Genomic DNA, 22878 nt, shown 5'->3' with positions numbered 1-22878 from the left:
AATTTCAATGAAGCTGAAATCTCAAATGAGGAAGACATGCAAAGGAACGGTGATGTGTTAATAACTAATTACTGAGAAGACAGTTAAAATCTTTTGGTAAAACCATACAATGGCTGCCTGCCATATTATCTGACTAACGGCTAAGAAATGCAGGGGTGGGGGGGAATTTTAATGTATATGCACCAAAACTAATATAGCTTTACTTGAAAATTTTAAAAAACCTATAACTTAATTAAAATGCTCAATGTCCTTTAATATTCCCCACTTTTCACCAATATAAATTGCTAAAAATAAAATTTTCACCTGCTAAAGTCAATTTTTTGTATGTAAAAAAAAAGCTCTACACAACACTCAGAAATGATCATATTTACCTCATTCTTGTTTCTCTCATGTAAAGTTGCCAGGTTAGTAAATCTCAAACACTTCCAAAATAAAAGTTTCAGAAAAATTCTCTGACTTCAACATGAGCAGTTGAAACTGTCATGAACAAATCATGCAGTTTGTTAAATGAGTCGATCACCTTTTTCAGGAACCAACCAAAACAAAAACATTTAAGACAGATTTCTTCAACCTCATGATTTCTGAAGGACACTATAGAATATCCAAAAGGCTATTTTATTGGATATTCTAGTAAGGCACATTCAAAACACACACACATATACAATGGAACTCTCAATTGTAGTAGCAATGATGGACAAAATAATACTGACTTCTTGATGACTTTCACTTATCATCAACATGGTTTAAGGAACACTTACTTGATTTTTTATTTGATACTCTTATGTATCTAAGAAACCTTCCAGTTTAGTAACAGCTTTGCTAAGCCATGTCTAGGAATGACAATTAATTTTAGTGGAAATTCATTCACGGGCTTCTTTGATAGTCATTCGAACAGTTTTGCGTTATTTTACATGCAATTTTATAGCTCTATAACGTTCATTTAATCTTGTTCAATGATGCTGAACCCCAGATGCCATAAGACATTATAGAAAAGTAGTTACTGCACATATGGGGTAACTACTTTTTCTGAACATTAATTTCTTTTCTCTTAACAGGCTGAAATGGTATTTAGAAAAGAGAAAAGCCTGCCACTCTGTACTAAAGGTTTTATATTATGGACTTCCGGAGATGGGCTACTTATTACTACTTGTGGTGCTAGCCATAAAGTTCTTATTTACGAGCATCATCTTTTCAAGTCTAAGTAATAATGGCTTTCTCCAGGCTTCAGAAAGTTGTTGGTATTATACAACTGAATCAGGTCACCTGAGAGAGCTTGGGGGGGTAGGGGTGGGATGCTCTGTTCGTTTGTCATATCTAGGGATTGGATATAATCAGGGATGCACGAAATGGGGGCCTAAGGACGACCCATACTAGAACTACTGGGGCACTTGCTAAAAAGGCAGGTGTCTGAATCAGAAACTTAGGTTTGGGGTCGAGAAAGGAAGCACCCCAGTAATTCTTCTACAAGCTAAGGGACAAGACGCCCTGGTAGGTGATCTCAAAGGTCCCTTCCACCCTAAAATTCTAAGAGTCTGTGAGTTTTCTTTGAAGAGTCAAGTTGCATTAGCAAGATCTACAAGACAGTGACTTTGAGCCTCAAAGGGCTAACCTAAACAAGAAGTACTGTTAGATTTTGATGCATACGTAAAAGCAGAAAACAAAAAGATCATCATCAGATGTGTGAAATGTGTGTCATCGATTTGGGCTTTTCTCCTCATGGGAAATGCAGAGGCACGGCCCACCCTAACTGCTACACAGGAGATGAGTTCCAAGGGGTTTTTCACTGCACTCCCATACCTAACCTTTTCCTCCTCACCTTCAGACTCCTCTCTGAGGTTGAGGCAGTTCTCCAGGCATTTACAATCCTGAGTCACCGAACTCTCTTGTGATCGGTCTCAATATCCTCCATTAGGAAATAAACCATCTACAGGCAGTCCTCTACTTTCATTTGTAGTGAGTGGAATGTGATAGGAACGTCAACACAGGAAAGGTGAACACCAGACTTACACTTTTAAAGGGGAGGTTCAAATCTAGAAAGCGAACACAAACAAAAGAATCCAACTCTAATGTCACTTCTCCCCTTGGACACAATATTTGCCTAATATGATGAAACATTTCTGGCATTTCTTATATGTTGGTTTATTTCATTCCTTCTCTTCCTAACTGCTCAAAGGCTCAATAAGAGCCTAAAATTTGAGACTTTTTAAACCACATCCGGAGTGTTCTATCGTTGATACAGTTTTATTAGGTGTAGGGGAACTAAACCTCTACTGGTAGCATCTCATCAAAGTTTTATAAAACCACAAGAGCAATAGGCAGTAGAATCTTAATGTAATTACACAAGCAGAGCTGGATACATTATGCTGCTGAGCCAGGACCGTCGGCTGGAAGGCAGCGCCACCGTGTGATCGATCTAAACGTTGTCAGTTTCATGTAAGTACAAAAGTTGGGATCCTCTTGGAGTCGGGCATCTTATAGCAAAGCCCCACCTCCTGGAATAATAAAGTTATTTTAGAACGCCACACCATGACACTGCTTCAGGATAGAATGAGAGCTGCAAGGGCATCTGATTATGTACGTGTCTATCAATGGCCAGATTGGATCAGATATTTAGTGCACGATTGGGGCAACTTGCTTTGGGGTTAGAGGGTGTTCCCTGTTTAAGGAAACTTGGACTGGGATTTAGCCCTCAGACTTCAGTGCTCAGCTGCATCACACTGGCTAGTCCCCTGTCCTTTCATAAAAGGCAATCTCTGTTGGTAGATTATACATTATGTCAAGTGGACCCAACAATACTCAAAAGTTTCTTTCAACTATGAAGTCTTGTGACCGTATGTAGGATGTGGATATCAGCTAAATTCAAGACAGTGGAGAAAATCAGAGTCAAGTCAAACTCAGAGTTTACCGGAACTGTGTTTTCCTTTCCATATTTTTCTCTGTCAACTATATCCTGAATTTAATAGGTACATGATATTAAATGGACATGTTCTCTGTAAACTATACCCTCACCCCTCACTTTAGAAATGCAGAAAAGGTGGAGGAGGGAGAAGGAAATATCAAAATGGAGTAAGTCAGCATTCAGAAAGCACTTAAAAAAGAAAACCAAAATATAGACAAGTTACTTTCAACAGGTATGATCCGTCCCCAGTTGAACAGGAGGGACTGCGGATGACTCTACACAGAGTCCAGGCTACACCTGCAAAGACTTGGCGGAAAGACACCAGGCTTCTGCTGGGACTGCCCGTTTTCCCTGGCCTCGGCCAAGGAGGGGACACTACCCTAACACAAAAGTCACATGCCCCACAAGACAGTCCCTTGTCCCTCAAAAGAGTATTAGCTTCTTTAATCCAAAAAGGTAATGAGAGGTTTTTAAACTGATTAAATCAGCTTAGTTCATACACTGTCCCTTATGAACTAAATATTCAATTAAAACAATTTCCAAAGCAAAATCTGACAAAATCCTCTCTCAGAGTAATTTAGATGATAGGTTCTTAACTTAGGCAAATTAAATCCTTCTCACGGTTGGTATTTCCCAGAGTCAGAAAGAGTTGCACAATTTCTCTGGGACAGAAAAATCTACTTTGTGTGTTAAGCCATGTTTCGCGATCATAAACAATAGAAACTAGAAAACATTAATGGGAGCCTAACATTCCTGTTCCTTTTACTTTATTTTTTTTCTTCAAAAGCTACATACATGCAAAACTTGAACATGTCATCACAATGCCTTAAATAAAGTTCAAAAATAAAAATACTTCATCATCCATTTACTTAAGGAAATATATATGACAATTATAAAGAAGATAAGGCAATTATATCCTTTCTTCTAATCTATCAGAAAAAATACTTAGAGTATAAAAGAGAATTTAAACTCATGCCCAGAAAATTTTTTTCAATTCTTGATCAATAATTGAAAAACAAGTTGGATGTTGGTACAGTGTTTAAAAAGAACACGTTCCAGGCTTTTGAAAATGGGTCTGATATCCTTATACCTCATTTTGAAATCACTGGAGAAACTCAAGTTTAGAAACAAAGCATTAAAAAAAAGCCATGATCATTTTTTTTTATTATGGTTGATGTGGTTAGTAATGCAAGTGAAGGGTACAATGATTGTAAAGAGATGTTGTTTGAAGTCCTTTAAAGTGTTTAAATGGAGAATTTTATTTACAAACTCAGGTTGGGGGTTGGAAGAAGCCCCGCCTCTCTCTGCTGGTCAATAATAAAAGAGGAATTAAAAATCCTGGGTGAAAGGAAATTTGAAGTTCACTGCCCTTCTGTGAGATGTATAAGCATGCCCTAGCTCCCCTGACTCCAAAAAAAAGCTGACAGGAGGCAGCCTTTCTAAATGGCCCTGCCTTTTTCAGGCAGATGTAGTAGGAGGCCTGGCAGAGTGCAGGGAGGGAAATGGGAACATTCTGAGTGTTCCAGAGGGTGGTCATTTCCTTCTATTAAAATGTATTTATTTGGTAACATAATACGATGTATCTCAACAATTCCAAAAATTAATGTGAACAAAACGCATTCAGAGTTCAACTTTGTGAATGTTCACATTCATCTTGGAAATGAGATTTAACTTCTGCTCCTAAATGAAAAAGGCAGGGGAAAGTTGCCCAGGCTAGAGGATGATTGATTATTGGAAACGACACACAACATGAACAGGGAAATGGGATCATTTAACAAAATGTGTCTGAATTGATTTGGAGAGCCCTAAATGGGTACACACACCCAAAATTCAGAAGAAGGTTAGTTCAAACAATTAAAATATCACCTTCTCTTTAAATCAGAAATTACAAGGTTTCCTACTGAGACGAATCCTGCTACCACTCTAGGCCTTCTTTTGAAAAGGCCAAATTGAAATTCTGGTTGGAAAATACTTCCACAGAAGGTCCAAAGATTTACAGTTTGATATATATCCTGATACTCAACTGTGATTATAGTTTTCATGTTTGGCAACCCAACTATTATTTTCCTTTCATTTCTAACAAAAAAATTATTAAAAAGGAAAAATAAAAGATGTGGGTGCTGTCAGTGCAAAATCAGATTAAGTAAGGTTTTTCTTTTCCCTGGGATAGAAAAAAAAACAATGCCCAGTGCAGAGTATGTAGGAATGTGTCACAACAAATAATCAAAAGACAGGTTTCACCAAGCTAGTGTTCCTCGGAGGACAGTGTGGTTTTCAAAAGCAGTATTGTCACGATTATGCATATTCTCATTAACTAGGTACAGCACAGCTACTTAAAGGGAAACCGATTTCTTGTGCCTCAATGAAAGGGGAGTATAGAAAACAATAATTAGACTGAATGAGGAATTTAAAAGAGAGAGGAAAAAAAAAAACTGGAGAGAAAAGAACAGAGAATTCATAAAGCCAAAAATAAAAAGAAAGAAAAGCAAGTAATGTGACAGTAAAAACCCACACAATCTCCCCCCTCCCCACCTGCCACTTTGAGTCCTAATTGCTCAATCTGCAGGGGCAGAAACCCACTCTAAATGAACCAGCATCGGGCTCCGGCAGGTCTCCTCTTCACTCTCCCTCCTGTTAAGACCGTTTCCAAAACCAATCAGCAAAGGACAAAGAATTCTTTACAGAGTGCAATTAGTGTTTTCCACGTCCACCTTCAAAAGCATGATGCTCTTCATGGGCTAAAGGACAGAAAAAAAACAAAAAAGAAAAAAAGGAAAGAAAACTTTAAGCAAAGGATGGGGCAACCCTCCTCTAAGGCATCTCATTCAGTTTCCCCAAATGTTGGCAAGAACTCAAACACCTTTGTGTGCCAGTAACTGTTAGCTAAGGCGTGCATTTCCTGAGAAACGTAATAATGAGAATTAAAACAGGGAATAAACAAGCAATGGGCATGCTGCCTGTTTCTTCTTGCTGGGCTGGGGAGGATGAGTAATCCTGACAAGCTGATGAGGAGGATATGCCGGGCTGTGAGCAAATGCTGCAGGGAAAACGGGGCCCCCGCAGGATGCTGGGCTGGGGGTGTGGGCTGCCTCACAGAACCCAGACAGGGCCATTCACAAACCTATCTTGAAAAACCAAACCAAACAAAAAGTAAAACAAAACAGAGAACAACACAAGGGGGTAGCAATTCTCGTAGGTCCTCCCCTACCTCTAAACACTCTGTGGGGGAATGAAGTTTGATTAAACGGATGGGTCTTTTATTTTTCCCAGTCATGGTTTTTGTTTCTTCGTTTTTCCCTTTTTTTTTTTTTTTCCCAGCCCTACGGGTCTGGCTTGCAAAATGACTAATTACAAATAGGAACTCTAGAATAAAAAATGATGTGACCAAAAATATTTTCCAAAGACTTACATTTTTATAAACTGGAAGTGGGAACTAGGAGGCCTGTGAAATATAGAATATGTCCTCCAAGGCAAAAGGCCAAGTTTGAAATTCTATTTTCCAGACCTGGTTCAACCATTATCATGAAGCGAGGGTGGATCCTCTTCTCTCAAGAGGAAAAGTTACTATGACAGGTCGAACACAGCCAAGGGCCACTCAGGATTCCCCATGCTTTGCCCCCCCCCCCCCCGACCAGCTCTTCCCTGCTAGGAAGGGAGTCCTGGGAAGGCAGACATGGGCTGGCCCATTTTACGTCTCCTAAGTCTGTATTTTTCAGATAAACTAGATTCTTCAGACTAGTGTGGGGTCAGGGTTTGGCAGGGAATAGGATCATTTTCCCTTCAGGATTATCCTGGTTGTTCACCTAAACCTGGTCTTCACTTGGATGAAACACTGGGAGAGGCACCCTTTATAGCTCTGAGGGCTACCTCAGGTCAGCCCATCCTATGAGCATCCAGGAATCTAAACCGATGTAATTGAACATTTCTCTTATGCAGAAATTTAGAAATATTTCACTTTTTATGTTTTTGTTTTAATTCTTTTTAAGAAAGACTTTAAGGATAGACATTAAAGAAAACATGGCCTGCTGTGCAATAAAATATATCAGTGCTGGATCAAGGTGGGAAGCCACAGGTCTCTTAGTGACACTGGGCACCAAATGATTCAGTCAGGAGAAAGGGACTGTCTGCAGATTTTTATTACTCCTAAGTGTGAGGGACAGCTTGGGGCAGTCACCGTTGAGACAGTTCAATTCCGATGGGTTATGGAGACAGAACAGAACATTCAGAATCAGGTGGCGGGGTGGGCCATTCTAAGAAACAGAAAATTCGGCAGGCTTTAGGTGAGCTCTGGCTGAAAGGGAATATAGAAAAGCTCAAAGCCAGGAATCAGCAAACTTCCTTCTGGAAGAGGGCAGAGAATACACATCTTAGGCTCTGTGGGTCTCAGGGTCTCTGTCTCAACTATTAACTCTGCCCTTGTAACATGAAAACAGCCGCAGATGATATGTAAGCAAATGGGCATTGCTAGGCGCCAATACGCTTTATATATACATATGTATATGAAATGTGGATTTCATAGAACGTTCATATGTTACAAAATGTAGTTCTTCTTTCGATTTTTTTTCCAACCAGTGAAAAATGTGAAAGCCATTCTCAGCTGCAGCCCATACAAAAACAGGTGGGAAGGTGGCAGATTTGGTTTGACAGTGCAGTTTGCCAACCTTGGCTCTGAACAATTCTCACATCAGAAGACATTTGTCATTCAGCTGCTCTGAAGAACCTAACAGAATTTGGGGGGTGGCGGGGGAGGAGGTCTCTCTTCATTTCAGTTTCTTGGTCAAACGACCGATCTGTAGCCAATGCACAGAGAACTTTTATCAACAGCCTGACTCTCAGCCACCCGGCTGGAGGCCTGGCCCAAATTCATTAGGTTTCTTTGTTCATAGAATATCTACACTTCAAGTGGCTCCTGAATACTAACACCAGGATCCTACTTTAACAAGACAGAGGAAAGGCATGGAGTTGGCTGTTTGTAATCTGGCTCACTGGATCATTGTTCCTCACCCAGCTATGAAGAACGTTTCTGCCCAAACTTCCTTTTTCCAAATCAATTCTGCAGTGGATGGTATATAACTCTACTGAGTAAAGGACTGCCTGCTTCATATAAATAAAGAGAACTGCTTGTTTTTTCCAATCCCAATTTGAATAATTTTTGAATGATAATTTATACTATCAAAATATGCATTTCTACTAGGACCCACAGCCTAAGTCGCAATTTTCACAATGGTGTCTACACTAAGAGAGTCAGTTCAGGGAGCTGCACGTTCCCCTCTCTGTTTGGCCTTTTTCTCCCCCTGCTCCCCAGTCATTGCAACATCGAAGTGATGACTACCCTGGCACCGTCTTACCTGGCTATTCACTGCCCTAATAACTTGCCTAACCACTGATGGCCTAATTACCTCTGTGGCCTAAACACTTCTATCACATTGAGTCTGCTGCTACCTGACAGCAGGTTAGCTAGAAATTTAATCATAGAATTTTGAAGCAGAAGGGACCTTGGAGATCATTTAAGACCAACCTCCTCAATATTAACAAGGGAAAGTGAAAGGATGAGAGAATGTGACTTGCTTGAGGTCACGGTGTTGAAATGGGATGAAAATCCAGAGTGCCTGACTTCACGATTCCAAATCACTTTCCTCCTCTTTGAAGGGATAAGGGGAGCTGGGTCTAAGGCTCGCATTTGCTCCATTCATAAACGTCAGTGAAACACTTCCTTTCGGAGAGTTTCTGCTGGAGTTAGTCTCAGGGAGTAGAGAAAAAAAAAAAAAAAAAGACCCTTGGTGACCTTTCAATTAACGTCTGGGTTGAAAATACAATCAATGTCCCCTGAGGAATCCAACATCCCCCAAGGAATCCTGGTGTGCTATAGTCCATGGGGTCGCAAAGAGTCAGACATGACTGAGTGACTAAACTGAACTGAAGAAATCCAAATTGCATCTACAAACATGTGATTTCCAAGCTGCACAATCAGTTAAGCGACTTGCGTAGTGCCACCTTCTATCTCTTCTATATAAACTTCCATTTAAAACTCAGAAGCTCAACACCTTCTGGATATCTGCAGCAGGAGATCTGTCCCATAGCTTACAACCTAAATCACTGGGCTTGCCATTATATGATTCCTAAGAGGGAGGCCTTAGATTCATGCCATAGTAAGACACTGACAAAAGAAAGTCTGATTTTTTTCTTCTTCTTTTTGATAAGGGGTTGGGAAAAGTAAAACGGCCATGGAGTGTATTTCATTCATTCTAAGATGCACTCCCCCCTGACCTCCCCATTGCACATTTGAGGACCCCTGGAATTAAGACCATGTCACAGTTAAATTAGGAGACTTTTATTTTTCTTTCTTAGTAATACTGAAAGAGTACTTATCATCAAAGGCATCTTAGATTCAATGAAACACCATGGTTGAAAAAAATTGGGTTACTGACTCTTGAAATAGTTTGGGAAAACAGGAAATTCATCATACGTGTGCAGGGCTATCAATCCTTTCCTCTAACTCACTGTTAAAACTGTAACCTGCAGTTTGATCTACTAAACATTGGTTTAATAGCACTAAGCTGTTTTCATTATGAAAAAGATGACTTTTTCAAAAGAGCACACAAAAGCAATGAACATGAATCATGATGGAAACAATGGGTCCACACACCTATTCATACTGTTAACATTTCACCACTGTGCGTGCATTCTCTCCTGGGTCACAGTCATCTGTAATGAGGACGTATTAGCATTTCAGTAGAACGTTCAATCATGCCTGTGCTCAGAATGAGTTCCTCCACAAATACAGATGTTACACATTATAAATCCCTGTTTAGGAAGGGATGATTGAAAATCTACCTGCCAGCTCATATAATAACTTTTTTGTTATTGTTGCTTCAAATAGAAGGCAATTTCTTCTAAGAATGACAAGTCTGAGATTAGGTTTAAATTTTTGAAATAACAAAAACAATAATGTATCTCTTTTTTTATGATACATGTGTTTAGATGACAAAATCTCATTTTAATTTCTAAAGCTAAACTGTTTTTTTAGACCCATAAATGTATTTTATTGAATTATTTAGTGGATCATAGAATTTCAAGTGACTCTCCGTGCACCTCCTTGGCAACACAGTTTCTGTCCTTAAGAGTATGAAAGAATAAGCTAGAAAGAAGTAACTGGAAATGAAGCACTTACGTTTATAAAATACTGCTTTAAAAGATATGTGGGGCAGGAGTTCATAGATCTTTTCTAAAACAGTGGCTTCACCGACTAACGCGGCATTTACATTCCAGACTTGGACGACATCTTCTCGGTCCCGGACGCTGACACTAACTCCTATTACTTCATCATCTAAAGGGAAGGCAGGGGAAAAATAGAAATGAGTGATCATTTCAAGTCTTCCAGAGTTGGCTTTTTAACTCTTATCATTTTATTGGTAGGTTATGAAGATGGTCAAAAGAAAGTGGCATGAGAGAACTCGTGATAAATACTAAGGGAAAATCACTGGACAAAAGCAAGTTAGTGAGCTAAAGCTGTAGCGGTCCCATCACATTCATCCAGGGACTTAGATAAACACAGTGTCCTGGCCAAACAGATTTTCCAGATAAGTAATTTGCCCTTTTTAACATGTTACCGAAGCCTTGGACTATTTGGAACTCTGTTTTGATGAGACTTTTTCTAAAACAAGTTGCATAATGCTCGGCTCTCTGAAAGCCAAGTGAACTCACATGAACTGTTCCTCGATGCTTGGCTGTCGTTAAGGACAGCAAGGATTTCTCCTGACTTCCTGCCAACCATTCAGAGATCTCGGGGTGGCTAGCACTCTGGGCCCCAACACTAACTGGACCCAGACTGCGTGTTCTGAGTTGCTCATTCTGCTTTCTGTGGTTTGCTTGTCTGCTCCTGTCCTGTTAATCCTCCTAGCTCTCTCCTGCTTCTCCCTAGCCATACCCCTTCTGGTCTGGGCATTTTAACTGTGGGCTAGAGAATCAATGACCATCTGTTAGCACTGTGTATAAAGTAAGAGCAAATATTGCCTAAGTGTGGCTCCGTTATTACAGCACTTCAGTGAATGGGCAGGAAAGTATTTCTCTACTTTGATTAATGTAGGTCTTTTTTTTTCTAAGACTGAATTCCAGATTTGGGGCTGTTTTGTAGGTATTTGAGAATTGGTGGCTGGAAAAGTAAGGTTATGTACTGTCCTAAGGAGGCACTCTCTATATAGTAATTAGCAGCAAAATGACAGGAGTAAAGCCTGTTGACTCCAGATTTACGTGCTGGCTGCACATTACTGAAATAGGGTCACCCCTTTGACCCTGCACACTCAGCATCAACGAGTCAGATGTGAATGATGAGCATTATCAAAGTTAGGAAACTGTGCTGCAGTGAATACGTTTTGCCTAATTGTCTTTATGGTAAATCTGCACATCTCAATATTTACATTGTCAGTTTTCCTGTGTGTCTTCTGAGGATTAAAAGGTTACAGCACTTAGATACACGATAAATGAGGGCCTGTCCAATTACTAGAGGGGTTCATCTTCAGCAAAATAATCGTTTTATTTTCTTCGTCCTTCACTTCTTGCCTTCATTCCCTCTTTCCCTTTCCTTTTAAAATAAATTTCACTCCGGGCTAAATATGTGTGATATGATACTAAATAATTCCCTGTATAGAAATGTGTGAAAGCAGGCAAAATCAGCGGGAGGTATCAGAAGTCAGGCTGGTGGCCACCTTTCGGGGAGGCAGGGTGTGGAGAGATTCTGAAGGGCCACGGACGTTCTGTTCCTTGACGTGGATGCCAGTTATGGGAATTTGTTTACTTTGGGAATGTTTATCAAACTACACACAGTATAGTCTGTGTACGTCTCTGTATACATGTCACAATTCAACAAAAATCCCCTCCCCCCAAAGTAAACAGTACCTGATCGTGGCCATTCATGGAAACTTATTAGCCCATCAAGAAGTGTGTCTTATGTACAGGTTTCTTATTTTTCCTTTTATCTTCAAAGTATATTTGCTAGAGCTCAATGTTAAATTTTATGTGAACTTAAAATCAGCAAGCAAAGAGGAAAGCTTCCTTATTGATCACTGTCAAGAATCGTCATGAAGCTCAGCCAGGAGAAGATTAGCATTTTCTTGTCTTTCGATTTTGCCCATTTCTACACCATTGGTACACCAAAGGGTGCTGGAATGGATTGGTGCTGGAAAGGCTGAACTGTCAGTGTTTCAGTGTGGCCTGGTTTTTGGTACCTTGGTGTAGCCTCCTGGCACAGCACTTTCAGAAGGGCATGACAAGAAGGCTGCAGCCTGTATGCAAAAGAAGATCCATCGGCCAGTATGGAATATTCACAAGTAGCATCAAGCAGCAAGGCCCTGACGATTCTAGGATACTGGCAGCACAAGACATCAGAGCTAGGAGGAGTCACTGTATGCAGATGAGGGAAGTGAGGCCCGGAGACACTAGCTGCCCTGCTGCAGTGGTGGAGCTGGGTTAATGAGGAGCCAGCGGTTAATAGCTAACAGTGCTCTCATTCCGATGTCAACCACAGAACAATACACCTCCTTTGCTCAATCCTGGCTATTTATTGTTACTTAGACTGTTTTCCCTGGTTCTAGAAATGGGAATAATTCATACAGAAAACTCCCAGGGATGTATGTGTTTATAATCACAATGAAGACACAGTTTTTTGGCTACATATTGTACAGTTACCAACTACCCTCTATTAAAACAGAAGGGACCTATACCTTTAAGACAGTTTCCTCTTAACCGAGGTTCTGTCTTCGGTGAATAAAAAGAAGTATAACAATTAAGGACAATGAAAGTAAAATGAAGAAACAGTGAGTGAGGTGAACCTGGAACCTGCGTGGAACTGGCTAAGCCTAGGAGGGTTCCCAAAGGCAGCACCATTTAAGAAGTCTGAGGGCAAATCAATCAATATCAATTAGCTTAAAAAGAAATTGTAACTGAAAGCTGAACAGGTAAAATGTTATTCTAAATGTTACCTCTCAGAAGCATTCAAAAAGAACTACCCAAGAAGAAAACAAATTTGTAAACTAGCAATTCAATTTTCCTCTTTGAGTGGTTTCATGACAAAAAAACAAAGCAAAATAAAAACGGGTAAAGGAATTGAGAGGTACAAACTATTAGGTAAAAAAATAGGCTGCAGGGCTGTTGTGCAGCTTGAGGAAGAGAGTCAGTATTTTGTAATGACTACAGAGGGAGTATATGACCTTGGGAAACTGTGACTATGACTAGGTTGGGCACATGTTAACTTACACATTTTGTACATCAACTATACTTCGATTGAAAAATGCAAAATAGAAATGCATTCACAGGGCTCTCAGAGCTCATTCAGTATTTGAAAATGGTCTGTAAAGTCCTGAAGACTTTACATTTTGGCCTTAGCTGTGGGATCATAGGCACTAATGGTGATTCAGCCCCACCTCCCCTTTGTGGCTCATTCTGAGCAGAGGGATGAAGAGGACAGACAGCAAGGGCGAGGGATGGAGAGACAGAAAGGATCGTGCCAGCTTAACTACAAACTTCAGCAGCCAACAAACATACCTGCCTCTTCTGGAAGGGTTGGAATGGACAAAGAAAACCTACCACCAACTGTGTTAGGAATCAATGTCAAATTTCATTTTCTCCTGGGACAAATACAGTGCTGTATGCCAATTATACTTCAACTTAAGAAATAATTTTTTTTCCTTTTTTCCTACCTATTTATCTTGGACAGATGGTCATGGATACTATGAAGACGAGCTATATGTGCAAAAAATACATACATATATAAACATACACACATACGTATATGCACATAACAGACAAATATGTAAATATACATATGTACCTACACATGTAACATTGAAACACCATGATCACACGGAAAAAAGCTAAGTAAACGTCACAGTGACAAAATAAACGACCCTGAGATATGCAAAAGCCAAACATATGGAAACAAACGTCAGCAGGGGGAAAGCACAAGCCAAGCGCACGCAAGTGGGGATGACCAGAGCTGAGAGCATCGTTACCTGCGGCGGCACAGTCTGTGAACTGTTCCCCGATAGTCGCTAACAGCAACTCTTTCCAAACTGTGGACTTGTGTGGGAAGAGAATAAAAAAACACGCCAGAACCGAAGAAGAGAAACACATACACGTTTTTAAACAATTATCTTCAGGAGCTACACAGGTCACTTTTTCTTTCAGCTCTCACGCCCTATCCACACCTGTACTACAGGCCCACAGATGTGGCTGAACCATGGGTGTGAACACTCACGTGGTGGCACAGATCATACTGTTTTACACATCACTTTGCACAGAAAGATACAAGGGATCCCAAGTCACAAACTCTGTGTCCACGAAACTGTATGTTTAACGTGGCAAAGCTAATCTTGAGTGCCACCTGGGATGAATTTGAGAAGAATGTGGGAAAAATGCATTCAAATGACCTAGGATTTTCTAATCTCTCTCTCTCTGATTCAAAATGTATCAGCTGGTTGTAAGTGAATGCTATTAGTAAAATCCTCCTCAAAAACCCTTTGCTTTTTTTCTTGAAGTTTATAAAGCATTTCCAAGGTTACACAAGTGAAGAACACTTGAAGAAATTTCTGGTTTATTGAGGGCTGGAGACCTGGAGATTTCTGTTCACTTGAAGGCATTCTGTTTCTGCTAAATAACTTAACTGTGTGTATTATGTGTGTGTGTGTGTGCAGACGTGCATTCCCCTCAAAGAATCAGTGCAGGTGGTAAAGAGTCTGCCTGCAATGTGGAAGACCCAGGTTTGATTTCTGGGTCAGGAAGATCCCCTGGAGAAGGGAATGGCAACTCACTCTAGTATTCTTGCCTGGAGAATTCCATGGATAGAGAGAGGAGCCTTGACAGGCTACAGTCTGCGGGGCTGCAAAGAGTCGGACACAACTGAGCAACTAACACTTTCACTTTTCAGTTTCACTTTCTGGTCCACTCCTTCCCAATGAGAAAAACTGAGCCTCTCTGACTCCTACTAACACCAGCCATCAACAGCCAGTGTCCACACACAGGTAACTGGAGGCCTCCAAGTTCTTCTGGTTTCTCCTCGAAAAGCTCTTCATCCTGGATCTCTTCCTTGTCGTGGTGTATGTGCTCTGAACTCTGTCAGAACTGGGTTTGAAACATGATAGCCGGCTGACTACCTATGCCCCAGGCCGGCTATCAGCCTCTCTGAGCATCAGTTTCCCTTTGGTGAACAGGGAGTAATAAAAGGACCGACCTCCCAGGGTTGCTGTGACCATGAAATTAGTCAACATATGTATTTGACGGGCTCAGTACTGTGACTGCAACAACAGGGCTGAAGATTTAAGATCTGTTCCATAAATAGCTGCGCGTGTGCTCTGGACCAGCTGCCCAGTATATATTAACTATAATAAGTGTTTGTTATCATCATGTTCTAATGAGCTGAAAGCAGCCTCGCTGAATTTTTAACCAAGACCACAGCAGTGAACAGTAATGACTTTTCCTTCTCAAAGAGGGTTTTCTTTTCTCTTTCCTAGACCCTGGCCTACCTCCCACCCACCTAGAAGCCCTCCCTTTCCGTTTCCTCTCTGTCCCGTCTGCAGTCTCTTATGCTATCAGGGGTGAAGGTGAGTGTGTCGAGAGGAAGTTATGGGAAGGAAACGTTCCCTGTCCCACAGTGACTGCAGACAAGGCCAGCCCACCAGACTCCCGCTGGTCAGCAAAGAAGAGAGGGCTGAGTGGCTTGGGATGAGGACATTTCTACAGTCGTGAAGGCGTTATTATTTCTGACTGAATGTGCTTGAGTGAGCTGACCAGGAGGGAGAACAAACATCTTTCAGCTACTTTTCACCCATCATGATCGTTTCCACTGGAGTTCAACATCTACCGTGAGTAAAAAAAAAACGTGACAAGGAAAACCTGTTTTCACGGAAATTCAAAATGACAGCATGCAGGATTTAGTTCCCTGATCAAGGATCGAACCCAAGCCCCCCTGCATTGGGAGCAAAGAGTCTTAGCCACTGGACCACCAGGGAATTCCCTCCCCTGACGTTTTTTAAATCCTATATATCAAATAATAGGCAAATCTTGTAGCTAGGCACCTTAATGATAGTTTGCATTTTTAAGAAACAAACTGGGTCATATCTTTCCATTCAGTTCAGTCACTCAGTTGTGTCCAACTCTTTGTGACCCCACAAAGAGGGGTGGACTGCAGCACGCCAGGGTTCCCTGTCCATCACCAACTCCTGGAGCTGGCTCAAACTCATAGTCGGTGATGCCGCCCAACCATCTCATCCTCTGTCGTCCCCTTCAGTCCTCCTGCCTTCAATCTTTCCCAGCATCAGGGTCTTTTCCAATGAGTCAGTTCTTCCCATCCGGTGGCCAAAGTACTGAGGTTTCAGCTTCAGCAATGCCTGGTCAAGCCTATAGGTCCCTAGAGATGTTTCAATTCTTTGCACTTCTCCATATGAAAGAAACCATGAAAAGGTGAGACTGTCAGTCCTCACATCCATTTTGAAAGAAACTTTTGGTTTCCCAAGGCTTCAGAGCAGATTTGAATGTTCTTTTCAGTGAGTATAATGAAGTAGAGGCCACTCTTAGGAAACTCAGGCTTCTGAGGCATGACCACCACCGATCAGTGCCCCAGCAGGACATGCCACCACCCAGGTTTGCATCAGCCCCAGAAAGAGACTCAGCACAGCCCTGCATCAAACCCCAAAGTACACTGAGATGCAACCCCTCCCATGCGTCCAGACCCTCCAAGCCGGGATCACTCTCAGGAGTGTTGGTCGTTACAGTGGGGAAGGGACGAGCCTTTGCTGGGAAGGGTCCTGCTTCTCACTTATGTAAACCTACTCCCACATGCTGGCTATGGCTGGGGAGGACAACACAACCATAATTAGCTTTTTGGTAAAGTTTACAGGTATGGAGTTGTTCAGACTCTATGATACAGTCATACTATTACTCCATTTCTACAGAGACTCACAGTGTATTTTCAAGGTGACAGTGTTTAAGATAGAAAACCACCAAGACTGGAGTTTGGGATGGACATGTACACACTGCTATATTTCATGGATAACCAACAAGGACCTACTGTGGAACTCTGCTCAATGTTACACGGCAGCCTGGAAGGGAGGGGAGTCTGGGGAAGAATGGATACGTGTATATGTATGGCCGAGTCCCTTCACTGTTCACCTGAAACTATCACACATTGTTAATCAGCTATGCTGCTGCTGCTGCTGCTAAACTGCTTCAAGTCGTGCCTGACTCTTTGCAACCCTGTGGACTGTAGCCTGCCAGGCTCCTCTGTCCATGGCATTCTCCAGGCAAGAATACTGGAGTGGGATCTTCCTGACCCAGGGATCGAACCCAAGTCTCTTATGTCTCCTGCACTGGCAGGCGGGTTCTTTATCACTTAGCACCACCTGGGAAGCCTATTAATCAGCTATACCCCAATGGAAAATAAAGTCTAAAATAAAAAAGAAAACCACCAAGTTCAGAATTGAATTTCTCACTCCCAGTCCTGTTCTGAGTCTACTAGGTGGACTGTCTGAAACACACAATAGGTTCATCACATACAATCAACAACTTCAGCTCATGGAAAAGTATCAGAACAAACCTACCGTGCTGTCCTTGGGGACTTTCATCTTCCACACGCCACCCTTAGCATTACTCTCCTCTTCCCTGGATCAAAAACCAACGTTCAAAGTTATAGTACTGGATGATGTGGTCCTGCACACATCTAGTTTAACAACGCATGATATTAAAAACAAAAGACAAGGCAGCATCCTGCAATAAACTTCCCCATCCCTGTCTGTTGTACTGGAAACAGAAGCGGATGAAAGAAAAAGGAAGGCGATGGAGAAGGGAGTGGGATTCAGTGGCTAGAAGGGCAGGGAAGATGATCATCCTCAAGGAAGGGTGCAGAGAGGCTCCCCAGAGTATCTGGGAGGGACTGCAAGTGCCTAACAGGGGTGGGGGCTTTTACATCTCCACGTCACGTTCTTGACATCGCCTCCTCTGACTGGCCTTTCAGCCCTGTGTCACAAGTTTAATGGGAGACTCAACTCCTGTATAAGGTATCTGCTGCTTCCCACTGTAGTAACTGCTCCCCCTTCTGGCAAGAGCACCCCAATCTCCCTTTAAATAGCTTCCTGTCCTCTACTCTTATGTCAGACACTTTCTGATATGGCTGATTTCACACCCTAGCTTTAAAGATAGGCTCATGACCCAGGTCTGCCCGTGAGAATGTTGTCTCCTCCTAGTCTTTGGGGTTGGCCAGGGATGGAAAGATGACCCACATGGGGCCAGAGAGAGCCTGCCCTGGCATTTTATTGGGGCTGGTGAATGCTGACACTGATGAACTTGCAGGGTGAAAGACGAGCCTAGGAAAGCCATTTTGTCACCTAAATGGGAGAACCTGCCTGAAAATGAAACCAAAGCAGAGGAAAGCAAGGCGAATCTGCCACCGAGGGTCAGAGTCCCAGTAACAACCAAGCACCCAGATCTGCCCGAAATTAGCCCCATCAGAAGACTATCTAGCTACAGAGGCCCAAAGATTCCAGTTTTGGCTCAGTTTAGGTTTCTGTCATTTACTCTCAAAAAGTTAAGGTACATTTCCCTTCTATTAATGAGTAAATGACTTAGAAGATTCAAGGAACATGATACAAAGATTCACTATTAACTGGGATTCCAGCTGAGGCCAAGTGGCTTACTCTTCCCCCCACTCAGCACCACCCCAGCCATTAGAGAAGAAAGACAGCTTCCCCTGGACTGTGGGCCGAGATCAGCATCATACACTTCCTAGGTGGTCCATGTGAGGTATGTCTGCGGGGACGTGATCTTTGTTCATGCACGGTTCCTGGGCACCACATCTGTCCCCTCACCTTCCCTAAGCCTATAAGCTTTCTCATTGCACTGTCCAGGTCATTGCTGAACAAGTGAAAGAAGAAACCCAAATGATGCTGCACCCCCAAACAAAGACCTGCATGGGCCCTTCAGTGAGCTACTGAGGACCTACTTATGGAGAGGCCGTGGCAGGGTCTGCCATGGGCAGATGCTGAGATACCTACTCACCATCCTGGGGCACAAGGAGAAAGGGATGGCGGGCAGGGCCTATTTCAAAATTAAATCATGGCAGCATCACTAGGAGAAAATTACTGTGGCATTCCAATTTGGCATGAAGGTAAACATTTTATTAAGTTTACAATCATTTCCCTCCCACCATAACTGCGAATTATACAGAAGACACTTACCAGAGTGGCCGCCTCTCTCCTCTCATTAAATGATAACTGCATCTCAAAGGCAGGCTAGTCACAGGAGGAATATTATTGTACACACTCCAGAATATCTTTAAAAGAAAAACACTTTGTTTAATATAGCCAGTATTGACTTACTGTACTGCTAGATTGTAAAACTAACGTATTAAAGAAAAAAAATATCAGGTTCTCATTAAGTCCTATCCATTCAAACTAGATTTTTCTCAGTATTCTTTATAATTTTCTGCTAGGAAATGTAACATAACATTAAAGAACGTTCTTTTCTGAAGTCGGGCCAAGTTGTATGCTTCACGAAACTATGGTTATTAAGCAACCATTCTTATGCAATGTGTCTCCACATAAAACTGCGTAAGGATCTTGCTAATGATTTTTCTGACACGTAGATGGCATATAATAAAGTCAGTAGTGCTGAATATATGTACTGAACCGTATTTCCTTGTAACACAGACTCTGTCTTCTAAGCCTAGAAAGAGTCTGTTACACTTTGGATTGGGGGAGGGGGTATACAGGAGGCAAACAGGAAACTCCCCACTTCCTTTCCTCTCCCAGCAGGAAAAAACGAACAGCTCAGCTGACAAAGCAACAAGTTCCCCAAGATACAAGGTGTTATGAATTCCATGTCTGTGTGCTCCCCAAATTCACAGAGTGAAACCCAAGACCCCACTGGGATGGTATTAGGAGGTGGGGTCTTTGGGACAAAATCAGGCCATAAGGATGGAACACCCCATGCACCATGATGGTATTGGTGTCCTGATAAGGAAAGGAAGAGAGTTCTCTCTACCACGCACAGACAATGCAAAGAGTTGACTCATTGGAAAAGACTCTGATGCTGGGAGGGATTGGGGGCAGGAGGAGAAGGGGACAACAGAGGATGAGATGGCTGGATGGCGTCACTGACTCGATGGACGTGAGTCTGAGTGAACTCCGGGAGTTGGTGATGGACAAGGAGGCCTGGCGTGCTGCGATTCATGGGGTCGCAAAGAGTCAGACACGACTGAGTGACTGAACTGAACTGAACTGAACTAAACAGTATTCTGTTAGAGCAGCTGGAACTAATACACATGGTAGCTGGTAGTCAGAAACAGGTTACGTAAAAACAGTAGAGTAATAGTAACAATGAGAATAATAGCAGGAACATTAACAGGGCCAGAATTTGGTCTCTGAACGTCTACATGTTTATGAAATTTATCCTAAAGACAATCTCAATAGAAGGTGTAATTATTAGCCTTGTTCTATGGATAAAGAAACTGAGGCACACAGACTAATCCCCCAGCATGACTGTTTGGAATGATTGCCAGGCTTAGGACAAAGACTAGGTATACACAGGAGAGAACTCGTCCCAGTTTGCTCAGAACAGGCCTGAGAATCACTGCACTATGAACATATTTATGCACAGAATCACTATACAAATGAGAAACAATATTCTGTGTGCTGAGGTTAAGTCAAGGAAAACTGGGACTCCTAGTGGATCTGAGGAGAACAGAACAAGCAAGAGAACAATTAGAAAAATGAATCCAAGGGTAGCATAGATGGAATGACATTTTATCTATGCTGAACGATAATCCTCTCATCGAACACAGATAAAACAATCTTATCGGGTTGTTTCAGCCCATGTTGTGTGAAAATTAAAGCTGGATTCATTGCAAGGCCAGCTATAATGAATGGTAAAATAAAAGTGAAGGCAAAAGAAACACACCCTACTTGACAACAGATTTAATAAGAATACCTAGTGTTCCTTCGGAGAAGGCAATGGCACCCCACTCCAGTACTCTTGCCTGGAAAATCCCATGGACAGAGGAGCCTGGTGGGCTGCAGTCCATGGGGTCACTGAGGGTCGGACACGACTGAGCGACTTCACTTTCACTTTTCACTTTCATGCATTGGAGAAGGAAATGGCAACCCACTCCAGTGTTGTTGCCTGGAGAATCCCAGGGACGGGGGAGCCTGGTGGGCTGCCGTCTATGGGGTCGTACAGAGTCGGACACGACTGACGCGACTTAGCAGCAGCAGCAGCATCAGTGTTCCTTATACTAAACAGTGCTAAAGTAGGGAGTAGCTGAAAATAACTCTGTAAGTCATCAAACAGATGCCTATCTTTGTGGAAACACCTACCATATAAATGGTTGCAATCGGTGCAAATAGTAAGATTATCCCAATATTTCATTTCTGGTCTGTGGTATGGGTGTGAATAGGCAGAGCTGGAATTTGAGGCCAGGCACATGGACTCTAAAACCTGTGATCTTAACCACTCAGCAATTTCCTCCTCTGCAGACACTACGACCCATTTTAGGCACATCTTTCTCCAATCCTAGAAGCCATGGAACAGGTCATGAGGTCACAGAGTGAGGGGCACCATTGAAGACCATTTCCCACCAGCAGGTTCCCTTAATTACTGGCTATGTTGCTGCCTTAGCTCTAGCCTGGGACTTCCACAATGATATGGCAAGGACCTGTGCAGAATTTATGAACACATTTATGCTAGAATATAAATGCCTGCTTTCACCAAGACGACTTCAGACCTGGGAAACTTCAAGTTTCCTAAAAGGGATCCCAGGCTAGAACACCTGCCAAAGTTCTCAAATCTTAACTTTTCACCCAGTGTTTGAGGCACCATGGAAAACACAACAAAATACTTCTCCCATTCCAAACTTAAGAACAACACACTAAGGATTGTGCTAGTGTGTGACTTTAGAAGTTTCCTTGAAAACACAAATGGACAACTGATTTTGTTAGTCTTGGCAAATCTGAGAGGAGGAGATTACAGTCCAAGAAGATACAGTAAAAGACTTTAGTCTGACCTAATGTACTTATTCAAGCCCATATTTGCATGCTTGTGCAGGAACAGAACATGAGAGTGAAATGTGTGGTAACTTCATTAAAAACAGCCCCATTAAAGTCCACAGCACAAAGTCAATCTGTTTCCTTACTGCAAACCTCACCCAGTGTGTAGACTACTCGTCAGGCACGTGTGATGGAGAAAGAGCTGGAGGGAGGAAGCCAGCATCACACAGTCCCTTGTGCCGCCTCCTTTCCTGCGCAAGTAAAAGCGCCGTTTCCCTGGAAGCTGGAGAATTCCTGGTCATGCTCTCCATAACACACTTTTATTTTCGTTGAAACATCTATGTTTTATCATTGATAGAAACTTGCAAATAGATTTCAAAAGCCTGTAAACTTAGAATTAATTCTAACTGGCCTGCAAACAGTATATTACAATAGAACTAAGCACAATATTTATTTAAAATGATGAAGTGTTTTTCTTTTCAAAAGACTTAATGATAACTGGAGGAGAGGTAGGGAAAAGTCCAACATCATTTATTCAGTCAACATGTATGGACATCAGTGAGGGGCAGGGTGCTGTGATGAGTCTCAGGAGTGGTTACAGTCACTAGACAATGGTGTCCACTTGATAAATCCCCAACCTACTAGTTCTGATGAAGCAATTATGCTCCTCCTGACAGTTTTTGCCAAATAGATCATTAATCATTGCCAGGAAAATTGGCAAATTTCCTCCTCAGTTTTTTACTGAATGTTCTGAAGAAAAAAAAAAAGAGAGAGAATAAATTTGAAAATACATGAGATGAAAAAACGCCACATGGAGACAGACAACGTAGTATACCAACAAAAAAAAATTAGAATCGAGCAAATACACCTCCAAAGGAAAAAAGAAACCAAAATCCACAATTTCTTCTGAGGGTCACAGCATACGAATCTTTGAAAGTATCTTTAAACAAACAT

General features: G+C 41.9%; 1 protein-coding gene across 4 annotated transcripts in view; it reads right to left on the bottom strand.

Annotated features, from left to right (window-relative positions):
• Positions 1–2222: 2222 nt before the first annotated feature.
• Positions 2223–22878, bottom strand: part of EIF4E3 (eukaryotic translation initiation factor 4E family member 3) — a 42952-nt gene continuing 22296 nt past the window's right edge. The window contains exons 3-8 of one of the 4 annotated variants that reach the window (XM_060402193.1): positions 19120–19214; positions 17488–17548; positions 13906–13972; positions 10071–10226; positions 9546–9604; positions 3650–5637 (exon numbers count right to left, since the gene is read on the bottom strand). In XM_060402193.1, coding sequence (XP_060258176.1) covers positions 9558–9604; positions 10071–10226; positions 13906–13972; positions 17488–17548; positions 19120–19214 — 426 coding nt within the window. In that variant the 3' untranslated portion in view covers positions 3650–5637; positions 9546–9557. Of the gene's footprint in view, positions 2493–3649; positions 5638–9214; positions 10227–13905; positions 13973–17487; positions 17549–19119; positions 19215–22878 lie in introns of those variants that run through there. The other 3 variants (XM_060402194.1, XM_027958167.2, XM_060402192.1) reach the window with 3 other exon arrangements.

Source organism: Ovis aries, chromosome 19 (assembly GCF_016772045.2).
Source record: "Ovis aries strain OAR_USU_Benz2616 breed Rambouillet chromosome 19, ARS-UI_Ramb_v3.0, whole genome shotgun sequence".
Lineage (NCBI taxonomy): Eukaryota > Metazoa > Chordata > Mammalia > Artiodactyla > Bovidae > Ovis > Ovis aries.
This window is presented reverse-complemented; position numbering and strand designations above follow the sequence as displayed.